Raw genomic sequence first — 23,062 nt, forward strand, 5'->3', positions numbered from 1 at the left:
TTAGAAAGAAGTGGTAAAGAGACAAGTAACATTTCTGTATGGAACAAGAAAATGCACTATTAGGGATGCCTCATTTGACCCATATAGATTTTTGAAAATTTAAATCTGGAAGTTTGATCCACTCCAGGGCAGTATTTTCTGAACTAGCTTTTCTAGTGTCTCCAAAAGCTACAAAACAACTTACTCTTCTTTTTTCCTACTAATTTATTAAAATCCTTCAAGATAATGGCTTTGTAATGAAGTATGTTGTGTTGCATATAGGGTTCTACGAGACTGGAACTGAGGAGAGAAATTGGGGCTGAATTTATAGACCTGGGAATCCTACTTTGGGATGATATTTGAACCAATAGATGTTGACCAATGCATACTATGTTCTCAATAATGATAAATCTATTACACGGTCACTATCAAATATCTGATAATTCCTTCTGAGTCCTTCACTCATATTTCTAACATATCATGAGATTTTTTAACAGGGTTTTATAAAAACTTACAAATACAAGGCTTTGGGTTCCGGAATTCCTGCTGTAGAACAAGAATAAATCCTAGAAAATTAAGAGAATTTGCAGGAAAAGAAAAAGATTGAAGACTAGAATAAAAAAAATCAGAACTTAATTGTATTTACATTCTCTTGTAATACTTGAATACTTGAAAAAATGTTTATTGTGATACTTTTTAGAACTCTTAATTTTCCTCTTGCTTTCATTTTCATTTCCCTGGCTGCTTCCTCTTTGTTGCTAATGGTACAAATAAAACCAAACAAAACCAAAGCCAACAGCAACATCAACAACAAACAACCTGAAAAATCTTGAAAGCGGCAACAGAATAGGGGTCTCTTTTTGCAAGTCAGGGCAAGAAAGGAATTTTGTTTGGTAGTAGTGGCTTAGTGGCTATGAAAAAAGGAGTCAACCAGACAAACCTCAGGGTTCCTTGAAAAGAAATAAAGGGGATATCTAGGTAACTGATATAGGATCCAGAAATATGCTAAAGGGCTGGCACTTACAGAAAAATCCCCTCTTGCTCAGCAGGAAGATATGAGGTGATTTGGGTAAACCATTTAATCTGTTTTGCCTTTGTCTTTATTTGTAAAATGAGAAGATTGCTTTAGATGCCCTCTAAATTTCCTTTCAGCTCTATATCTATGATCCTGTGAAAATAAAGAAGAAATAGGAAAAGAAAGGAGAATGATTGCTACGTGTCCCATATACAATTACTACTTTGCTTCAAAATTTTTCCCTTTATCTCATTTCTCTATCTCTTATGTAACCTCCTCAGATCCTACTCATCTCAGAGTTTATGCCCAAATCTTTATCCCATGACACTCTATAACTCTCAACCCTCCCTTTGTTCAGTCCCTGCTCAGTATCACACAAACCATTGTGTAGTAATTTGGAACTGGGAGGCTTCCCACTCTTAGCATTTAATAATCATGTAATCTTACTATGAAGACCTCTAGTGAAAAAGAATCCAATACCTGACAATCGTGGATGTCTCTAAAAGTTAGCAAGTTTTTCCTTTCAATCAGTCCAAATCTGCTTTTCTTGTCACTTCCTATTCCTATTTCTGCTCTCTGGGACTAAGAAGAAACCTAATGACATCTCCACAAAAAATTCCTTCAAAGAACTTAATTCAGCCTTCATATCCCCATTAAGTTTTCTCTTCTTCAGGATAAGCACCCCCAGTTCCTTCTCAAAAAGGTTTAAGCCTCTTCAAGACATATAGGATTGAAGGGTCTACAAACTGAAACTCTCAGCAAATAAGCACCTCACCCTAACAAATGTTTTCACCACTATGGTCCAGAAGTCTTCCACCCTTGAGGTGCATCCTTGCATTCCCTTCTGATTGGCCAATTACCCCCATAACTTCCATTTTAAGGAAAACCCTAATCCAACTGCTTCTTCATTCCTCTTTAGACTCCTCCCTCCCCTTATTTTTCAGCTTCTTTTTTATGTATTGTCTTTTCCCACTAGAATATAAGCTCCTTGCAGAGAGGGACTGTCTTTCTTTTTAGTTCTATTTGTATTCACAGCCACAGAGCCTGACACATAGTAAATACTTAATACATGCTTGTTGTCTTGACTTGACTAACATTCATATGACAGTATAATTTGAGGTATTTCCTCATCCTGACTATCCTTCTTTGGATTCCCTCCAGTTTATCCATGTCTTCCTTATGCTTCCCCGATCTAAGAATAGGAAAAGAGTTTAGAGTGTATGTAGTCAGGGTGGTGTAGTGGACGAGCACTAGAAAGAGTGAAATAGATCTGAGTTTGAATATTTCATCAAAACCATACTAGTTATGAGCTCTTGAACAAATTTTTTAACCTTTTTTCAACCTCAGGTTCCTCATCTATAAATTGGGGATGATAGTACCTACATAGTAGAATTGTTGTAAGGACCAAAGGAGATAATATTTGCAAAGTACTTTCCCAACCTTCAAGCACTATGTAAAAATTATGTAGTAGGAGTAGGAGGAAGAGAAACAGTAGTGACTGTATGTGAATATAAATCTCCTCTACACCATTTCTGACAAATGGTCTTTACATGAAGAACCACAGTAATAGAGAATTCATTGTCAGCCAAAGTAGTCAGTTTCAATTTTGGACAACTGAAATGTTTTTGGAGGGATGAGGAAGAGTTTTTGTTATATCAAGATCTAAATATTCTTGCAATTTCTAGCTGCAGAACCTTAACAGCTCTTTTCACCTCCTCCATTATTGCCTAATGACTCATTTCATAAATGTAAGATATCTAAATATATGAATTATTAAACAAAAGGACTTGGCGAATATTAACCTAATTATTGCACCAATAACAAGCATGCTTTAGAGTTTGGAAATTAGTTCAAGAGTTGTTAGAAATTCAGTCCAGGTACAAATTTAATGGCAATTTTATTCTTTACTTTGCCAAAAAATATTCTTCTGAGCTGATGACTGCAAAAGTGAAAGTGTAAGTGCTAGGGCACTGAAGATTTCTAGGTTAATAATTCAGAGTCAAGCCAAAGATGTTGTAACAGAAGGTCTCTATTTCTATGGTAAGAGATATACAAAATCAGCCATAGGATAATACTATTTTCTACTCTTTTCTTTTTCTCCGACGTTTGCCTTTTAAACAAGTTACAGTGTTCAATGTTCCCAAAGCATCCGCTAGTTATAAGACAGGAGGTAGCAGATAATGCTCTGATTTTCCCTTAAATTTCTTCCTTCAGGAACCCTCAAAAACAAGAAAACAGATGAAACATCATATATACATCTATATATATGAATGAAAAATAGGTCCTTTCTGGATAAAAAGGGAAAACTGGGAAGATATACATTGTTGCTGCTGCACTCCTCCACAAAAACAGCCTTACCACACACCCAATACACATGTCACAATTGAGATGACAGATGGTAAAAGCCCATATCCAGAAACAAACTCCAAAATATGAAGCATCCCCTATCCCTAATTCTCCTGGGGTCTCAGTCAGTTGCACAGAACATCCTTCACGATATCATTTGAATATGTGACTGTCTTATGTGTCAGCATGTTTTTTCCTTTCTTAGCATAGATGCTGATATCCCACAAAATCTTTCATTTAGAGAGGCGTATTATCACTAAATATAGAAAGGAAAAGGAGAAAAGAACTTGATCAATTCTCTTTCATTTGAAGAAAAAGCCTAGGAACCTAGAAAATAGCATTAGTTCACAGGCTGTCAAATATGCAAAGATATCTAATAATAACCTCTTCCACAGGCTCAATGTTTTCCATTTTTTCTACTGATCCTTATTTGGTTTGATCTTCAGCCCTCTCACTACTCTGTTTTTCTCCAGGCTAAACATCTTTATGTGTGACATAGTTTTGATTCCCTTCCTTTCAAGGGAATCTGAAACAGCAGGATAATGGCCATTCCTACAATCACCAATCCAGAAGTTTTATTTCTCTCTGATTTAATCTGTTGCCTATAGATAGCCTCTGAGTCAGAAAAAGGTTGTTTCAGTCCTTGGGGCTTTATATATAACTGTGGTTTTCAAAATTTTTCACTCACTGTGCAGTCTGAGAGACTCAGAAGACTATCACATGAGTTTACAAGTATAAGTTTCATATATTACAGAGCATCCAAGATTCAGGACAAACTTATGTGTCCTGGCATACTCTTTGAGAAACACTTACCTACAGGTTTAATTTTTATGCCCTAAGTTCAGGTATGCTAGCATTAATACCCTCTTTTCTATTATCTATTGTTTCTCATTTTGAAGGATGGACTTACTGAAGTAAGACAATTACAATATACAAGATAGGACAAACCAAATATTAGCTCACCATTAGACTGTGAGCTCCTTGAGAGCATAGTATGCCTTTTATCTTTTTTTTTTCAAAGTTGACATATAATTAATACTTATTGACTGACTGGTCCCTTTCAATTACCTAATTCTAATATAGCTAATGAAGAACATAGAAAAATCATTGAATGTTAGAACTAGAGATCATAATTAATAAACTAAACAATCAACCAAGAAACATTTATTAAGTCCATAGTAAAAATACTGTACTCCTTCTAGGAATAAATGACAAAATTGAATTATTCCCTTCCTTCAAGGAACCTGCATTCTATCTGATATATTACTGCAGCAATAGACTGTATTACTGCTCTTTCCTCCCTTATCTATTCTCTTTCCCTTTTCCCTTTTGCTCTACTCCTCTTTTCAATACCACTTTGAGACCCTAGACACCATAACCAGTGAACACTGAGATTTGATAAGGAATAATAAGGGAAGGGTCATTTCATATTATATCAGATTCTATCCTATTTAATGTGATATTTACTGTTTTTAAAATAATTTTCAAGCAACAAGTATTTATATTAATCTGTCCTTTCTGCTATTCCCCATTGAACAAATTAATATTTTATAAAGCAATAAACATTTTTAAAATCCCTTAATACATAATAATACATAAAGTCCTTAATACATATACTCCAGTACAACAATAATAACAAAATTCCTATATTAGCTCTGTTCTAAAATTTCATGTGTGCATGAGTGTATATGTTTTCCTAAATTTTAAATTCATTACCTCCAGGACATAGATAGAATGTTTCATCTTTATTCTTTGGTAGTCATGGCTTAGCACTGAGATGCTCTTATTTCTAAAGTCTTTCAAAGTTATTTTTCTCTACAGTGTTCTTATTATTGTATGCATTGCTCTTTTAGTTCTGCTTACTTCACTATGCATCATTTTGTAGAAGTCTTCCTAGTTTCCTTTGAAATTAAGTTTTGTCATTTCTTATGTTACATACAGAGCATGGGAAATCTATCCTGGGTAGAAAGGAAAACTCAGTGAAGACAGATGCATGAGAGGAGAAGATACAGAAACAATGCACCTGGGGAAGCTATGTGGACCACTATTAGACACAGCAGTTTCCCATGCAGAAAAAAACTACAGACAGAATTGACCCAGAGAAAGCCAAATTCTAGAGCCTTTTCCTCTAAAAGACCTATATGTTGCTTCTTGTTATTCAACAAATTTTCCATTTAGTTGAGAAACTACAGTTACATATAGGAAGCTCTGACATGGTTATGAGCTATCCTGCCCTGTCTAGAATTCTATCCTAGGTAGGCTTCAAGGAACAATAAAAGAGAAGTTAATAGGTATTAATTTCTAGAGAATTATCAGTATAGAAAAGTTTAGGTAAATCCTCAATAAAAATATGTAAATGAATCCATAATCCTATTTTAACATGGGAATGGACAAAAATATATATGCATTATCAGAATATGGTAATTTATCCTGAATTAATTAACTTAAATCACTTTAGTTTTCAGTTGGGATTCTGTGTACTCATGTCAGTATTAAAAAGAAATTCCTCTATAAAGAAACTTTCTTTATTCAGATTAAGATCCTATAATATTATATTTCCAAATTTATATTATTATATTAGCAATTTTTTTTCCACATCATCACAAACATTTATAGAGTACTTCCTAGACATTGTTTCTGTATCCTCTCCTCTCTTGCATCTGCCTTCTCTGAGTTTTCATGACCAATTCTCCCTGGTTTTCTTCCTTCCTGTCTGACTCTTCTTTCTGATCTCTTTTCCTTTATTTTTGATCTATTCATATGTATCACTTCTTCTATATGTGAGTGTGCCCCAGAGCTCTGTTCTGAATCCTCTCTCTCTACTCTCCTTAACCTAATCAGCTACCTTGGCTTTAATTGTCATCTCCAGGTAAATGATTCACAGATTTACACATTTAGGTTTCTTTCCTATGTGCTGTTTCAAAATGAATGTCTTATAGATACCTCAAAATGAACATGTCAAAACATTAGTCATTTTATTTTCCCCAAAACTTTCTGGTCTAGAGAACTTTCTTATTTTTGTTGAGGGTATCCCATTTGCCTAGTCTGCTCAGTTCTTAATTTTTTATTATTCTTAACTCCTCACTCTTTCATAAACTATATATCAAATTAGATGCCATATCTTATAGTTCTATTAATGCAAAATCTCCTCAATCTGATATTCCTCTGATCTTCTAGTCACTACTTTTGTCTAGATTTTCTGTCTAGATTTACTTGAACTATTACATGGTCTCCTAATTAGTCTCTCTGCCTCAAAATTGTCCCCTTTTGAATATAGTTTCCCCTCAATTGTCTTTTTATTTTTAAGTGTGGATTTGACCAATAAACTTTATTCTGTCCTTATTCTCTCCAAGCTCAATTATAAATCCTCTTTTCTATCTCTGAAAGTCCTCAACAACTTGGCCCCAACCTATATTTCCAACCTCATTAAAGATTATTCCTCTTTCTCTACATTATGGTCTAGACACACTTCTTTTTTTCTGTTCCTTGAAAACACATTCCATCTGTGTTCTCTGCTTTTCCTGTGGCTGTTTTACATGCCTGGGATGCACTATCTCCTCAACTGAGTTTCACATAATCCCTCCCTCACTTCTCTTAAGATATAGCTTTAAAACAACCTTTAACAGGAAGCCTTTTTTTGATTCTCCCACCTCTAATTGCAGATTTCTTTCCTAACAATTTTGTATTAAACTAAACTCATATTTTACTCTATAGGTATTTATATATGTATATGTCTGCCATGTACATGTGTACATCTTCTCCAATTGAATGTTTAACTCCTTGAAAGGCAGGGATTATTTAATTTTAAAAAAATTGTATCCCCATATTTAGAGGCAGCTAGAATTTCATTGGATCAAGCACTAGGCCTATGATCAAGAAAACCTATTTTCAGTGAGGTCTCAGACACTTGCTAGTTATGTGATCCTCAACAAATCACTTTATCTTTGTCTCAGGTTTCTGGACTGAAAAATGGAGATTGCAATACGCCTACCTATTGAGAAGATCAGTATTTTCAAAATGCTTAGAATAGTGCCTGGAAATAGCAGGCATTTAATAAATTCTTATTTCCTTCCTTTCCACATTTTAGCACAAAATCATTGTCTCCATTTCAGAAATTTTAACTTTCAGTTTCAGCCAAATATCCATAACGTCCTCAAGTGAGAACAATTTTTTACTATTTTTTTTCTGTTTCTCATGTTTTGTTATTAGAATGTTTCATTTCTTTTCAAATTGAACTCATCATACAAGGCCAGAGAAATTCAATTTTGTTTACAATATAATATCATATCTAATTTATATTGTTCTACTCAAAGTTGAATAATTTTCTAATTTTTAAACCTCATTATCCCACTAGAGTTTAAAGGTTAGTTTCATTCACAATAAGACTAAATTCTGAACAGATCAATTTGCTTTTAACCCAAACGTAAGAATATAGAAAATCAAGACTTTGTAGGAATCTTCATAACAACATATAGATTGGTGATAGATAAATGACAGATAGAACATTTATCAAGCAGCATTAACTATGTGCTAAGGCTTGAAGCCTTTCAATAGATTTTATATACTCTATACAAAATTGCCACAAGACTTTCAATTCATATTCTGGATTTTTAAAATACTTAAGGATCATCTATTCCAACTCTGTCATTTTATAGAAGATAAAACAATATCCGAGACATTAAGTGATTTGTCCAATGTCAACATTTTGCCCTAGTCAACAAGACTAGGACTTGAGAACTCAGTTCTCCTGAATGCTACTTGATTATTGTTATTTTTTTTCTCACTGTATCCTGCTTCATTATGATTTTGCTTCTATTTACATACCAAAATAACTTACCTTTTCTCCAGGAATTCCAGGGGCTCCAAATTCTCCTTTGGTACCAATTGTGCCCTAAAATTGATAAAGTTTAAAGCCTTGTAAATATTTTTGCCAAAGATAATATGGTACTTCACAGATCAATTATTTCTTAGTTTAAACTTATCTGAACTTGATTCAAAGTGACTCTTGTCCCGTCTTTAAGTATATGATAAGAGATTCCCAATACCAATAAGTTTATAGTAATGTTTGTTGTCTTCTAGGTTTTTAGAAGAGATGGGGAATATAACAATTAAACCATCATCTTCCCAATTCCAGCTCCAATCATAAAAGGGGTCTTAAAAGAACCATATAACTATAAATTAGAGAAATGAATGAGAAAGGTGTAAAAGAGACATTTCTAGAAAATTACCACAACAATAGAACCCAATCTCTCAAAACTTCAAGTTCTAAAACCATGAAAATGAACTATTCTTTTACAAAAACCAATGAACTCTTTAACTATGAAATGGGAGAAGATAACATTACAGGTCTTATAGAACTGAGAAAGTAATTTAGTTGCTAAGTAATTTGATTGCAAACTACAATTGCTAAGCAAATGAAATGAATAGATTAAGAAAAATTATAATAACTAAGTCAGATGGAAGAAAAATATAATTATTATTTCAAATCATATCATGGTAAGTTCTGGTCTGACAGAAGAGGCATTCCTAGAATGGTCATGGCAAGAGACCACTGAAGTAGAACATCAATTACAATTCTATGCTCAAATTCAAATATTCAAACTTCTTCCATGAGAGGTTATTAAGATTAATGAATAATTATGCAGATCACATTGATGGAGTGATATAGAATGGATTGGAAGACTAAGAACAAACAAACAGTAAGTCTGTCTCAAAGACAGTGACTTTAGTTTAAATGTTTTTTGACACATTCATTCACAACGGGCAATAGAAATAGAAAGATACACTTAGGTCATAGGTTTACTATATAAAATATCAGTGAATGAAAAGTGATATCATCAAATTCATGTGATTAGAAAATGAGTTGGGAAAAGTGAAGCATGATAGACAGTATTGCAGTGTTATTCATGAGTTATGGAAAAAATTTTTGTTTTGTAAAGAAAGATTTCTGACACACTGGATAGATATGCTTGGAAATATTTATGGGAGGACATCCATCAGAATCGCATCAGATGAGAGGACAGGAATGGGTTTTGATGTATACCAGTATACCAATGGATGGGTTTCCTGCATTCTTGACATAACAGATATATTATAATATCATTCACAACATGAAATTTAAAATGATGAAGTCTTAAAAGAATAAAAATATTTAAATGAGAAAAAAATAATGTTATGGTTATTTTTAAAAACACCACCATAACATGTAGCAGCATAAAATATTGTCACAGATATGATTTGAGCACAAAACTCATTTGCTTCTAGAACTAGGATTGAAAACTGTTTACCTTGTACCTCTTGGCAGACTTCCTAGGTTAAATAAGGAGTTAAAATGTCTCAGTTTCTCAAAAAATAAGCTAAGAGAGGGCAAAAAAAGTTTTCCCTTACTACTCGGTTTTATTTTTTTTCAATTATTATAAATGGTTATAAAATTAAATCAAAATAATGCTTAAATAGAAATAATCAGCTGTTTATGTAGATGGCAACTTACACAAGAACTCTCAGGACAGAAGATCTTCAGGCATTATGTAGACAAGTGGGGGAAAAAAAGAAAGGGAAATTCATATCATTGTGAAAGAGACCTGACCCTTTATTATCAAATTCCACATTACTCCAAATTAACAGGTCCCCAAAACATTACTTGCCACCTAAGAGTAGTAATGCAAATCTTATAGAAGCATAAGTGAAAAAATGCCTCACACTTATCCTGGATGATTACTAATTAACTGTAACTATTATGTGTTCTTTAAATTCATTTAATAATCTTAGCAATAATAATCTGTGTTTATTGTTATTTTAAAGTTTGTAAACATATTACACACATTTCTAGGGTGAGCCTCACAATAACTCAAAGTAAACATTATAGGTATTATACTTATTTACAGATGAAAGGTTAACTGGAATTGGTTCATTGGAAAGGTTAACTGACTTCTCCATTATCACATATAGCTAGTACGTGAGGAGTGAGCTCATCTTTCTGATTCCAAATTCAGTACTCTATCCTCTATGTCACACTGCCTCATCACTAAGGAAAGGAAATATTTTGTCTGCTGATTTTTATTCTCTAGAAAAGACTATCTCCAAGACATGGTTCATATATGAAATATTCAACTGCAACAATGATCTTTTCCATGAAAAGGCCTATAAATTATAATATAATAGCTGCACTATTTAGTAAGACTCAAAATTTTCATTGAGTAAAATATCAAATCAGTGACAGATTTTTTACTTTTAATAACAATCAATCAAAAGGATTTATTAAGTTTTTTCTATTCACTCAGCTTTGTGTTAAGTCCTGGAGATATAAAGACTAAGAAATAGTCCCTGCTCTGCAGGAGCTCATATTCCATTAAGAGAGACAACTTTAATATTTTTACTACTTATCTCACAGTATAGTTGTGAGGCATGTACTTTATAAATTTGTGCAAATTGATGAGTTAATTTTGTTTATTCTCATAGATGTATAGTACACTGTGAGACAAGTAGCAAAAATATTATTCCTATTTTAAATGCAAGACAGAATATTAAGTGTCAAGTCAAATGCCATGCTAATGGAACACAATTAGTTAGTGCTAGAGTTGGGACTAGAACACTGTCCTTTAGACTCTAAGTCTACTGCTTCTTCCACTACTATATGTGGATCCTAAGTCAAGCTACTTTAATTTTGACAGCTTTTATTAGCATCAAATCATTTATAGAATGGAAATCACTGTAAGAGTATTTCTTGGAGTATTATTTTTGGAATAAGGTCTGTTATTTTATTGATATAAGGAATTCTTAGTGAAGGAAATCTTTCAACTATTAAAGGTCTAATAGTTAGTGAAAAAACATTTAAGTTTGGATTATGTGTCAAAAATTGTGCTAGGTTCTTAGGATACTACAACAAAAGTGAAACATTGCCTGCCCTCAAGGAGCTCACATTCAGTTGGAGGAAAGAAAATATGTACATATCTAAGTGCATAGAAGGTGATTGGGGGAGATATGGGATGGGTATAAGAGCTTGACTTATCAGGAAAAAATATCTGCTCAGTGATTTATCATCTTAAGTGTTTCATGGAGCACTGAGGTCAAATGACTTGTTAAGGGTAACATAGCCAGTATATGATAGACCTGGGTTTTCTTGACTTGGTCTTAAATCCTGATTCTATCCCCTTCACTATGATGTCACTCATACATGTCTGGCACTTAATAAATATTTGTGAATTGGTTGATTTATTATCACCAGTCTTGAAAAATTTAAGTAACAGTTATATAGGCAAGCAAAAAAAAAATCCTTTCCTATACTGATTTAAAAACAAAGTGATTCCCTCAAGTATCACTATTCTCTATGTGATCACATTCAATTAACTGTTCATAGTGCCTGGAAGCAAATTAATTTTTTCAATCTTCATATTGCATAGTCATTATTGGTGTACCTGTTGTAACACTAAAAGCTATGCTAATATGATACATAAAAGATGCTATTGTTCCTTCTAGCATACATTAAAGTTAGAAGAAAACAGAAAAAAAGAAAAGAAAAATAACTGCCAACAGAAAAACTTATAATAAAAGCCTAAGGATCTTAGCTCTACATCGCCTTGAGATCAAAAATGTTAACTCATATCACAAGCATTCATTTTGAAGTCATTTTCACTTACTACAATGTCTAATTAGCTTCATAAAATGTTAATGTGCCTCCCCTTTTTCATTTCATGATTATATATTTCTAAAACCTGATTTTATGCTGAACAACTACTATAATGAGCATAACTGGTCCTGGAAAACAGATGAAAAAATTCACTTCCTTCTTTTCCTTGCAGAGGTGGTAGATTATGTGTATAGAATATCATATTTGGTGTCAGACATCAGTTTTGATTAATTTTGTGGAAAGGTTTCTTTTTCCTTCTCTTTTAAAAAATATTTATTATAAGGAATGTGTGCTTGAGTAGGACATGAGGAGAGAACATAATTGGAAATAAAGGTGATGTGAAAACAAAACCCCAAATCATAAAAATGTTAATATGCATATTACTAAAAAACTTATCAATATTTCAGCTAATGGATAATTTAAAGCCAATTTTTATCCTATTCTGTTTTTATACTTTCCTCACTTTAAGGAATACTTTTGTTGTTATATACTTAACAAAATGAAAATATGAATATTAATACAAGTGAAATATTATTTATAAAATATCAGCTTTTGTGAAAGCAAATGAAGATTAATCATGCAAGATGAATCCAAAGGTAAATTATTTTTAAATGCATGTTGTTGAGCATTATATGTATCAGTTGTTCTCCTTAACTGGTATTTCTCAATGTGTTCCATTCTGTGACACATTCATGACATTGGGGGGAACCACATAAAATGATATGGATTAGTAAGGAGGGGAATTTTGCAAAATTCTTGAGGGTAAGGGCTGTTTCACTTATTACATTTGTCTCTCTAATGCCTTGCATAATGTCTGGCACAGAATAGATGGACAAAAGGTAAACCTGGGAAGATCTTTGAAAAAGGTGTTGCTGCTAAGTATCAATTAATTAAGAAAAGCATGTATTCACATACATCTATGGATTAATTTTAAAAAATATTATAACTATAAATGTATTTTGATATAACTGGCTTCCTTTGTAATCCTATATATTTTAACTTATGTATTTCAAAATATTATTCTGAAAAAAAGTCCACAGGCTTTTTCAGAGTGTAGTGCTTCAGAAGAATTCCTGGTCTAGAGCATGATACCATAGCAGAGTTCATTATGGGACTGGACCCTGGGAAAACAGAATCAGCCTTAATGCAGTGGGATATTGAGGAAGAATGTAACAAGATTAGGCAAACAGATACAGAGATCAGCAGTGAGAAATAAACAAAGAAGAACAACAGGAGGAGAAAGAAAAGGAGAAGTAGGAAGAAGAACAATAGAAGAGGAGAAGTAGGAAGAAGAACAATAGAAGAGGAGGGGCACAGGAACAGAAGGAAGAAAAGGAAGATGAGAAAGAAGAGAAAGGGAGGAGGTGAAGGCAGAAGAAAAGAAAAGGAAACAGGAGAGGAACAACAAAAATAAATTTTGCCTAATTCACAATTTTGCCTAGAGTTCTTTAAAGCTGAAAGCCCTGATGTTTGCCAGCTTCTCTATGAGTTCAACATGGCAATTTAAATCTATTGCTTCAAGCCTCCTGGGTTCTTGCAGATTTCAGCTGTTAGTATTTTTATGTTGTTACATGTTTTGCCCCACATCTTCGATATGTACCAAGCTAATAAAGGCCAGAACAAAATTGCAAGAAACATATGTACAATTTTTTATTCATACTAAACATTTTCTCTAACAGACATTAGATTGGTTATCTTACCTGCTCCCCTTTGTCCCCCTTAGGACCAGGCAAACCAGCAGCTCCAGGCAATCCTGATTCTCCCTGCATAAAAATAAATTTCCAAGTTACTTCCCCAAAAGTTAACATATTGATATGAAATTCTCTTGCTCATAAATATTCGGCTGACAATGGTGCAGTAAAGCAGCATAGCTTCTGGTCATCATTAAATTATGTCTAAGGCATTTGTCTACTTTCCTACAGTCAACTCCTAATAGCTCAAGGGCTGGTTACCTAATATATGGAGGATCTATTCCCCTGCTCCTCCTTTCTGGCTCTTAACCATTTCTCAGCTTCTTTTTTACCAAAAGAAATCTAGGGGAAAGAGAGGAGGCGAATTTCAAATTGGTCTTGTAAACTGTGATGGGGAGGATAATGAAACTAATGCCAGCACTAAAGTTCTTGGTTTTTATGAGTATTTCATTGATCTGTGCTGTCTTTCCCACTTAGAATAGACAACCAAGGGTTGCCTATATTTGCTGGTTGAGACAGCATACAATAATGAAAATCTTTGCATCAGTATAGTGAATATCATTCTTTAACCTGGAGATATATAGCCAATTATGAAAAAAGCACATTGACAGAGCAAATTTCTTCCATTATATTTTGCCAGCAAAAAACATAATTCCCAATCACAAACACCTACTGAATAAAAAATAAATGTATCCTATCTTGTCCCTGACTTAGCAAGTTAAAGATCCATAGCAGAGATTCTTAATTGGACGTCTGTGAACTTGTATTTTTGATAATTCAATAGTTATATTTCCACATAATTATTTTCTTTTGTAATAAAATATATAATTTCACATATTTAAAAATATTATATGAGAATATGTCCGAAGGCTTCACTAGATTTCTTAAAGTATCTATGACACACAAAAAAGTTAAAAGACAGGATCATCAGCTTAAAGTGTCTATGACACAAAAAAAGTTAAAAGACAAGATCCCCAATATAATGCTTCATAAATTACAATTACAGATCCATCTATCCAAACATAAAGAACACAAAGAGAAAGCATCTTTAACACAGTTAAAGCCATCTGTGTAGTGGACTTAAAATCCAAGCGGTAGAAAAGTTAGTAAAAGAGTAGGAGATTGGTACAGCTTGGTGAAGCAGTGGATAGAGCAGGACGTGAATTTAAATTTGGCCGCAGGCACTTAACACTTCTAGCTGTGGGTAGCCTTGGACAAGTCACTTAACCCCAATTGCCTCAGAAAAAAAAAGTATTATGAGATTAATGTTTGAAGAGCAACTGAATAAATCCAGGAAGCACACTAACAGGATTTCTCTTAGGATTTAAGTGAAGAAATTCCCCTCACAGCCAACCCAAGAAAAGGAAACAGGAGAAAAAGGATAATAAAAGGTGTTAAGCATTCTCTTTGGACCTGGACCAAAGAGAGGATGTTAAAAAGGCTAATAACCTTGAAAGAGGATAAAAATGAAACAAGAAGGAAAAGGAGGGAATTAGATTGAGTTTTGAATGGAGAAAAGGCGCTGGGTTCCTCTGTCCATTAAGAGAAAGAGAGTAGAGCTGGTAAGCTTGGAGACCTAATCCCCATCACAACCAATGATGAAGAGTAAGTAGGTATATGGCCTTAGGAAATGTGTTTATCTCCTCTGTTCCTTTGATTCCTCATCTATAAAATGAAGGATATCTTTCCAGTTTTAAAATTCTACTCCTTCTCACTTTAAACCAAATGCAATGGCTTCTCAGATACACAGGGCTCCTCTAATTCTGAGCAATGGTCCCAGAAATAGTCAAGGGAAAGTCCAACAAGCAAACTGAGTAGCTTGGGACATTAGTTCCAATCTTCAATGTGTTCAGGCTTGTCCTGGGTACCTGTGGCCACATTTGAGGGGACTCATTCACCCTATCCTATGTCTTTTCCACATGCCCCGTGGAAGCTCTCCTACCTTGTTAGGAATGCACTGGCATCGTTCAGCAAGTTCCGGCTTTGCTAGCAGATGTGCAGAAATTTTACTGGCATGAGCAGTTGCCATCAATGAAGTCGCAGTTCCAAAGCTGTCCTGCTGTGGGCACTAAAATACAAATTGAGGGCATCATGAATAGAATCAATTCCTAGCAATCTGGGCAACAATGTTCCCTTGCCTCCTTCTTTCCCTCATCAGTTTTCATTATATATATGGCTGCCTGAATTGTTGAAAGGCAGTTCCACTGATCCTTTACTAATAGAAAGTTGCCACCGATGATAGAGAAACATAACATTTGCTCTTGCACAAAGATTATTACTGGAGCACTGTACAATAGAAATAGATCCCCTGTGATAAAATTATATTACTCTGAAAAGCCACTAAAATAATGGCTTTAGTAAAGAATTCTTCAAATACTGTATACACATATCTGACTGCAACAATTCTACAAAATATTTATCATTATATTGTTATACTGAAATAACAATATTAAATTCCAAAGCTAGATAAAACTAGTATCTAGATACATCATTTTGTATCTACACAAAAAGCACCATCTGAGCTTTCTGATGCTGGCTCCTTGAGCAAAAGACACCTGAAGGCACGGACAAAAGAAAATAGCCATAGTTGTGTTTTTTTTTTAAATTGAACTAAGATCAAATTTACTTTGTCAAAATGTGTTTTTAATATAATTCAGTGACTTCAACTGCTGCTAAAAAAAGGTGAAGCCTTTTTTTTTAAATTACCCAGTGACTTGGTGATAATTTAGGGAATCTCTATAGAGCAATTCAGATAGAAAACACACACAGACACACACAGACACAGACACAGGCACACACACACACACACACACACACACACACACACACACACACACATACACACACACACACAAACTTCCCTCTTTTCCAAAAACTTCTTCAGAATAATTTCTAAACAAACCTGAACTTACAGGGAAAAATGATCTGCCCAAGATTTTAATTAAATTTGTCCAAGAATATAATTAGTGAATTTTCTGTTTTCATAATGGAAATCACTAAAATACTTAAATTGAAAAACTGCTGATGGAAAATAGTACCTAGCATTATTTCCAATAGTTATGATGTCCTGAAGTCTCTATTTGGCAACTATCTTTAGATCAAATGATAATAAACTATTTTGTAAACATAACATACTTAGAAATATCCTTACTACCTGCATGTGCAAAAATATTTATAACAGCCCTTTTTGTGTTTGCAAAATATTGGAAATTGAGGGAATCCCCAACAATTGGGGAATGGCTGAACAAGGTATGGTCTATGAATGTAATGGAATACTATTGTTCAATAAGAAATGATAAACAATCAGATTTCAGAAAAACCTAGAAAGATTTACATGAACATAAGCAAAGTGAATTGAGAAGAACCAGGAAAACATTGTACACTGCATCAGCAACCATATGTGATGATCAGTTATGAATGATTCAGTTTTGCATTCACCAACCTTATGGACTATTTTCTTCAATTTTTATCCTTGCTGAGCTTTCTGCAACATTTGATGCTACTTTCTCCTATTGGATAATCTCTTCTTAAACTTCAGATACCCCTACTTTACTTCTTATCTTTCTAACAACTGTTCTGTCTCCAATGGATTCTCCCTTAAGTAAATACTACCATGTCATGATTTTGCATTTCCCCCAACATCTACTGCAGCTCTCTCATCACATCAGGTACTTAATAAATGATTAAAGACTCATTTTTAGACTGAAAAGAAAGCAAGAGGAAATTTAGTCCAATCCCCTTATTTACAAATGAGAAAATTCAGGCACAGAGGATTATCCACAATCACACAACTTGAAGTATCTAAGACACTTTGAATTTGAACCCAGGTTATTCTGACTAGAGGTACACTGCAATATATAGCTTCACCAGTGATTGCTGGATTGGAAAAAATTAGAAGGTGCTAAGTTTAAAAATTAAAGTACATTTGAACTGTGCAATATAATTAACAAAACAATGAACTTTTCTCTATTTCACAAACTAGGCACAGTATAATCTATAATACAACTTTATTTTTTAGGTCACTGTTTCTCACTCAGTGATTTATGATCCACTTTTAGTTTCTCCTATTGCTCTGGATGACTGACAAGCCTACTAGGTATGTAGTTAAATTATAAATTGAAATAAAATCTAAAACAAAATCTTTAGTCATCTTTCTTCACTCTAAACATGTCTAAGACGTTTAAGCAAAAATAAGAAGAAAAGAAAGTACAAAAAAGAGAGGTGAGTGATTCATTGAATGTTTACACACTAAAAGCATTATGCTGGTACCACAATTAAATATACTAACTTCGGTATTTCCCAATTTGACCAGGAATAAGGAAATGTGTATTTTCTCCATTTAGTTTTGGCTATTATTTGGGCTAGATATGTTCAGAAGCTAGCACCTACAAGAATTTAAAGGTTAAAGCAAAGAAACAAATGACAACAGAATCTATAAGAAAGTAAATGAAAAAATCATTTATTAGGCACCTACTATTAGACACAACAATAAATGCTTTTACAAATATCATTTATTTTGTTCTTACAACAACTCTATAAGGGAGATGCTATTATTATCTTCATTTTACAATTGAAGAAACTGAGCCTGACAGCTATTAAGTGACTTGCCAGAATCACACAGCTGGCAAGTGTCTATGGCCAAATTTGAAGACCTTCTTAACTCCTGATCTAGCACTCTTTCCACACTGAGGTCTGAGCTTAATATGGAGATAACAAACAGATAATGAGTTTGCCTGGAAGATGCTACCTAGAGATGGGGTATAATTGGATTAATTAGGTGTGAATTGTTTTAGTTTGGAGGTGAGAAAAGAAAGCACAGAGCAGTTTGGAAATACCACAAAAAGAGACCTCAAATGAAGTACAGAAAAGGAATATGGTAACAGGGAAAAAACTTTGAACCCAGAACCAAAAAATCTGAAGTTGAATCCAGGCTCTATTATTTACTACCTATGTGACCTATAACTGAACTTCTCTGGGACTCAGTTTCCTCAATAGTAAAATGAATAAAAATAGTTTCAAAAAAGATTAAAAATTAGTATGTATGATCCTAAAGGAATCCAAACTGGAAAGCAAGAGATGACTTTGAATTGAAAGTCCAAGAAGAGAAGAAGCATGAGGAGGAGAGAAGAAGGAAAAGAGATGGACTTCCTCAAAGAATGGGGTGAAGGAGGCTGTGCAAGAAATCCGAAAGTCAAGCCAAGTCAAAAATTTATCAAAGTATCTTTATTTACTTTAACAAGATGAAACAGGCCTCTTTTGGGTGGCTTTAATCTTGAGCAAACTTGTTTTTTCTCTGTTTTAGGCTCCTGGGTATACTCTTTAATTGGATAACAGCTGGAACCAGCTGACAGCTTTGGCAAAAACAAATATAATGGAATTCATTTATTTGGGAGGAGGGTAAGAAGGGAGAAACATTTTAAAACAGTTGATGGTTATATAAGAAATTGTAATACATATCATAATTCAGTTCAACAAATATCAATAAGTGTCTAGAGCATCCAAAGAACATAATTAGGGCCAGGCTTGACAATTAAATTCTCTCATGGAATTTATAGTCTAGATATATCTAAGTACCTAAGCCAATGCAGTATTTTTTAATGTATTCAGAACCCAGGAGGGTAGGACTATTTTGGTTTTCACCCACAATAATTATTAATTTATTCCTTTCTCAATCTTTGCCTTTGTTGTTGCTACAAGGAAAAGTTGTCAATAAAAGGCTCTGACCAAAATATGACCATCGAAAGGTATAAGTTAGAATCGAGATATTAGTAAAAATTTTAGTATAATTTGATGAGGTTAGCTAATTAGTCTTTAAACTTATTATTGCTTTTCTCACTCATTTTCAAAAGACTAATTTCTTTTTGCTCTTTATATTTGCTCTTCATTTCCCTTATTTAGATTCTTCTTAAGTGCTTTTCTTATCTAAAATTTTTTAATTTTCTTTTTTCTTTATTCTTTCCCTCCCAAAAAATCTGATTTTAATTTCCCATAATTCTCATTGAATTAGCAAATATGCAACAAAACCATAACTGCTATACCTCTGAGTTTGGAAATCTAATTCAAATAGCAAAATGTGTGCAGGTTAAACTGAAATTAGTATAAAATCATAGTACTGAAACACTGTTGTAATTTAAAATTACAATTTATAAATTTTTAAGTGGGCATATAAAGCTAGACTTTCAATGATACATTTAATTTTTAGAGTTAAAAGCATTTTAGTAGAATATAATTGCTTTTAGAAGTTTAACAGAAGCAGTCAGTAATATGCAAGATGGTGATTTATTCAAAAAGCATTCATTAATTTATTTTATTTACAAATAAAACATTCATTTTTTTCACCAAATTTTTATTAAGTACTTTCTTTCTAATGCACTATACTGGGTACTAATGAGGACCCCAATATGAATAAGACATAGTCTTTGCTTATGAGAAAAATAATATATTAATCTTCTATTCAATGTATGGTTATTTGTGAACACTTTATAAAAAATATTCCTTAAATGATCCCTGTACACCCCAAAAGAAGATTATGGGCAGGGGAATATATTCTTTTAGGGCATATATAATACCTATATTACTAACTGCTCTCATAAATTATTTCAAAAACCTATCAGGGATCTAAACTATGTCTAGTAAAATGAGAATTTTTCTCCCAGGTCTCAGCACACATTAGATTGATGTGGGCATTTTCAATTCTATCCCAATCCACTAAAACATTAACCTCAATTACATCTCTTTTAAACATAGCTCTATTACTCTCCCTCTTTCTGTTAGTGCTGGTCAAGAACTTCATACTTAAACTTATTTAAAAGCCTTTTTAAAAACTATTTTTCAACCAGAACAGATCAGTTTTTAAGAACTCTGCCACCAAAACCCATATAGTATTATTTTTTAAAAAATTTTCTGAAGAATTAACACTTTCCATACTAAAATTATGGCTCCTACAAGTCTAGGTGTTTCAAACCTATAAGTTGGCACACAAAGTTATCTTCCTCTCTATTTATAGAAGGATATTTGGCTGCCTTTCATCTCACTTGGACTGGGATTTATAAATCGAATTTAGGATGCCCTCTCCAAGAGCATGCTATATAGCATATCAATTTAGATGTAAATGTAGATATAGATGTAGATACATGTATTGTGTGTGTATCTAAATATATACATATTTGTATGCATATATGAATATATATATGAAAAAATAACTTACTAGGAAAAGAAAAATACATTGAGTAAGTGATATTTTTGTTCAATTGACCAAGATGAATACAGGAGCAAAAGTTTATTTTGAATTAATGTCACTGCTGAAACTTTTACATGGATTTTTTTGGAGGGGAGAAATGCATTTTTTAATTCTTCTTTGTTTCTTTTATTCTGTTTTAGTATTAATCCTTTTCAAATGCATTTATGGAACACATTTTTCAGTTGAGCAAAATTTAGGCAAACAATCAAGAACATTTATAGAATGCAATTGAATGCCAGGCACTGAGATGGGGAAGGAGAGAGGTAAAGCATAACTCAAAAACTCAGGACTTTACAATTCAGTAAAAAAAAGACATTTCAAACCAGCAGATGAAAATAACAAAAAGAATATCCCAGATAACAGGTGTTATATGAACCCAGGGAAGATCCCTACAGATTGAGATGGTAAGGAAAGCTTCAATGAAGTTAAGAAACTCAATCTTCACTTTAAAATAAGAACAGAATAAACTTCATTAATATAAAGATAGTGATTGATTGTTCTGTGATAAGGGAGGGTAAAGAGGAGTAATGATGGAAGAGAATTCAAGAATTTTATGCAAAATAAAAGATCAATAGAACCTAGTGACTGAATGTGATAAATAAATAAATAAGGTAGAGAATTGAGTCAAGATAATTATGGGTAACTGGTAACTCCATTAAATTTTATGATTCCAATAATCACTTCCACAGATGATTCCCAAATCTAGATATCCAATAACACAACTCCAAGCCCATATCTACAATTGCCTATTGAAATATGCTCTGCCCAGTACCTAAAATTCAGCATGTCTAAAAGTATAATCATAAGTTTCCCCCTAAACTCATTCCTCTACTAAACTTTCTTCTGTTTGGGGCACTATCATTTTAAATTTTTTTCTTCAATTGTTTCAGTCATGATTCACTTTATTGCCAGATTTAGGGTTTTCTTGGCAAAGATACTGAAGCGATTTGCCATTTTCTTCTCCAGATCATTTCACAGAGAAAAAAACTGAAGCCTACAGGGTTCACTGATTTGTCCAGAGTCACAAAGCTAGTAAATGTCTGAGGTCATATTTGAACTCAGGACAATGAATCATCCTGAATTCAGACCTGGAACTCTATTCACTGGGTCAACTAGCTGCCCTCCTTCCAGTTACACAGGTTCAAAAAACCTTAGGACATTCTTATATTTTTCCAAAATTTTCTTAAAGTCCCCAGTAAGAAGAAATCCATTAACTCCTGAAGAAGCCTATTCCACTTTTGGAAAATTCTGATCATTAAGTTTTTCATTATATCAAACCTAAATCTCTCCCCACAACCTCCACCTAATACTCTAAGCAAAAACAAGTCTTTTCTATGTTAAAACCCTTTAATACTTGAAGCTGATTGTCTGTTTTCTAAGACCTGAACATCCCAATTTCCTTCTTATGGTTCTCATGTAGTGTGAACTTAAGAACCTCTCCTACCAATAAGGTGGCCCAAATCTGGATCAATCAATAAATCAGTAAGCATTTATCAAACACCTGTTATGTGTTATGTACTTATGTTATGTATTATATGTTATGTATTATATGTATTATTATGTTATGTATTATATGTAACTTGCAGTGCTCAAATTTTGGGATACAATAGCAAAGAATGAAATAATTTCTATATTCAGGGAACTTATATTCTTTACATATTTTCTTTACCATAATCATATTCTTTTTAATATATAGTTCACAGAACTGAACACTATAGCCTGGGATATATCTATTCACTTCCCTCTTTTTGCCGTGTCTCTTTGTGCAGCCTAAGAGATCATTAGTTTTTGGGGCACATTTTTTACTCATATTGTACTTGTGAGCTATTAAAACTCTCAGAGTTTTTTTAGTCTAATGGTTTTATTTTACTTATTCAGCAATTCTTTACAGCATAGGATGAGGTCTTACAAGAAAAAAATTTGAAATAATAGAATTTTAAATGATCACTGGTGATTAGTCATCTACTATATACCTCGGGTTTCAAAGGTTCCATGGCATAGGTGATTTTCAGATTTTGATTCTGTCACTGAAAAGAAAGGGGCTCAATTCCAGCTTTCTACTTTATTTTTGTCTTGAGGGTTTTTGCTTGTTCATTTTTCCAGACTTGCCTGACCATGTTGGTCTAGGGCTCTGCTTTGGGGTTGAGGTAGGGAATGGAGGTGAT

The 23,062-nt window shown here is 33.2% G+C and overlaps 1 protein-coding gene across 2 annotated transcripts in view; it reads right to left on the minus strand.

Annotated features, from left to right (window-relative positions):
- The window catches only part of COL19A1 (collagen type XIX alpha 1 chain), a 389,708-nt gene that overhangs the window by 299,516 nt on the left and 67,130 nt on the right, over positions 1-23,062 (minus strand). The window contains exons 8-11 of one of the 2 annotated variants that reach the window (XM_074310575.1): positions 15,600-15,725; positions 13,667-13,729; positions 9,831-9,854; positions 8,178-8,231 (exon numbers count right to left, since the gene is read on the minus strand). In XM_074310575.1, coding sequence (XP_074166676.1) covers positions 8,178-8,231; positions 9,831-9,854; positions 13,667-13,729; positions 15,600-15,725 — 267 coding nt within the window. The remainder of the gene's footprint in view (positions 1-8,177; positions 8,232-9,830; positions 9,855-13,666; positions 13,730-15,599; positions 15,726-23,062) is intronic. The other variant, XM_074310576.1, reaches the window with a different exon arrangement.

Source organism: Sminthopsis crassicaudata, chromosome 4, assembly GCF_048593235.1.
Source record: "Sminthopsis crassicaudata isolate SCR6 chromosome 4, ASM4859323v1, whole genome shotgun sequence".
Taxonomy (NCBI): domain Eukaryota; kingdom Metazoa; phylum Chordata; class Mammalia; order Dasyuromorphia; family Dasyuridae; genus Sminthopsis; species Sminthopsis crassicaudata.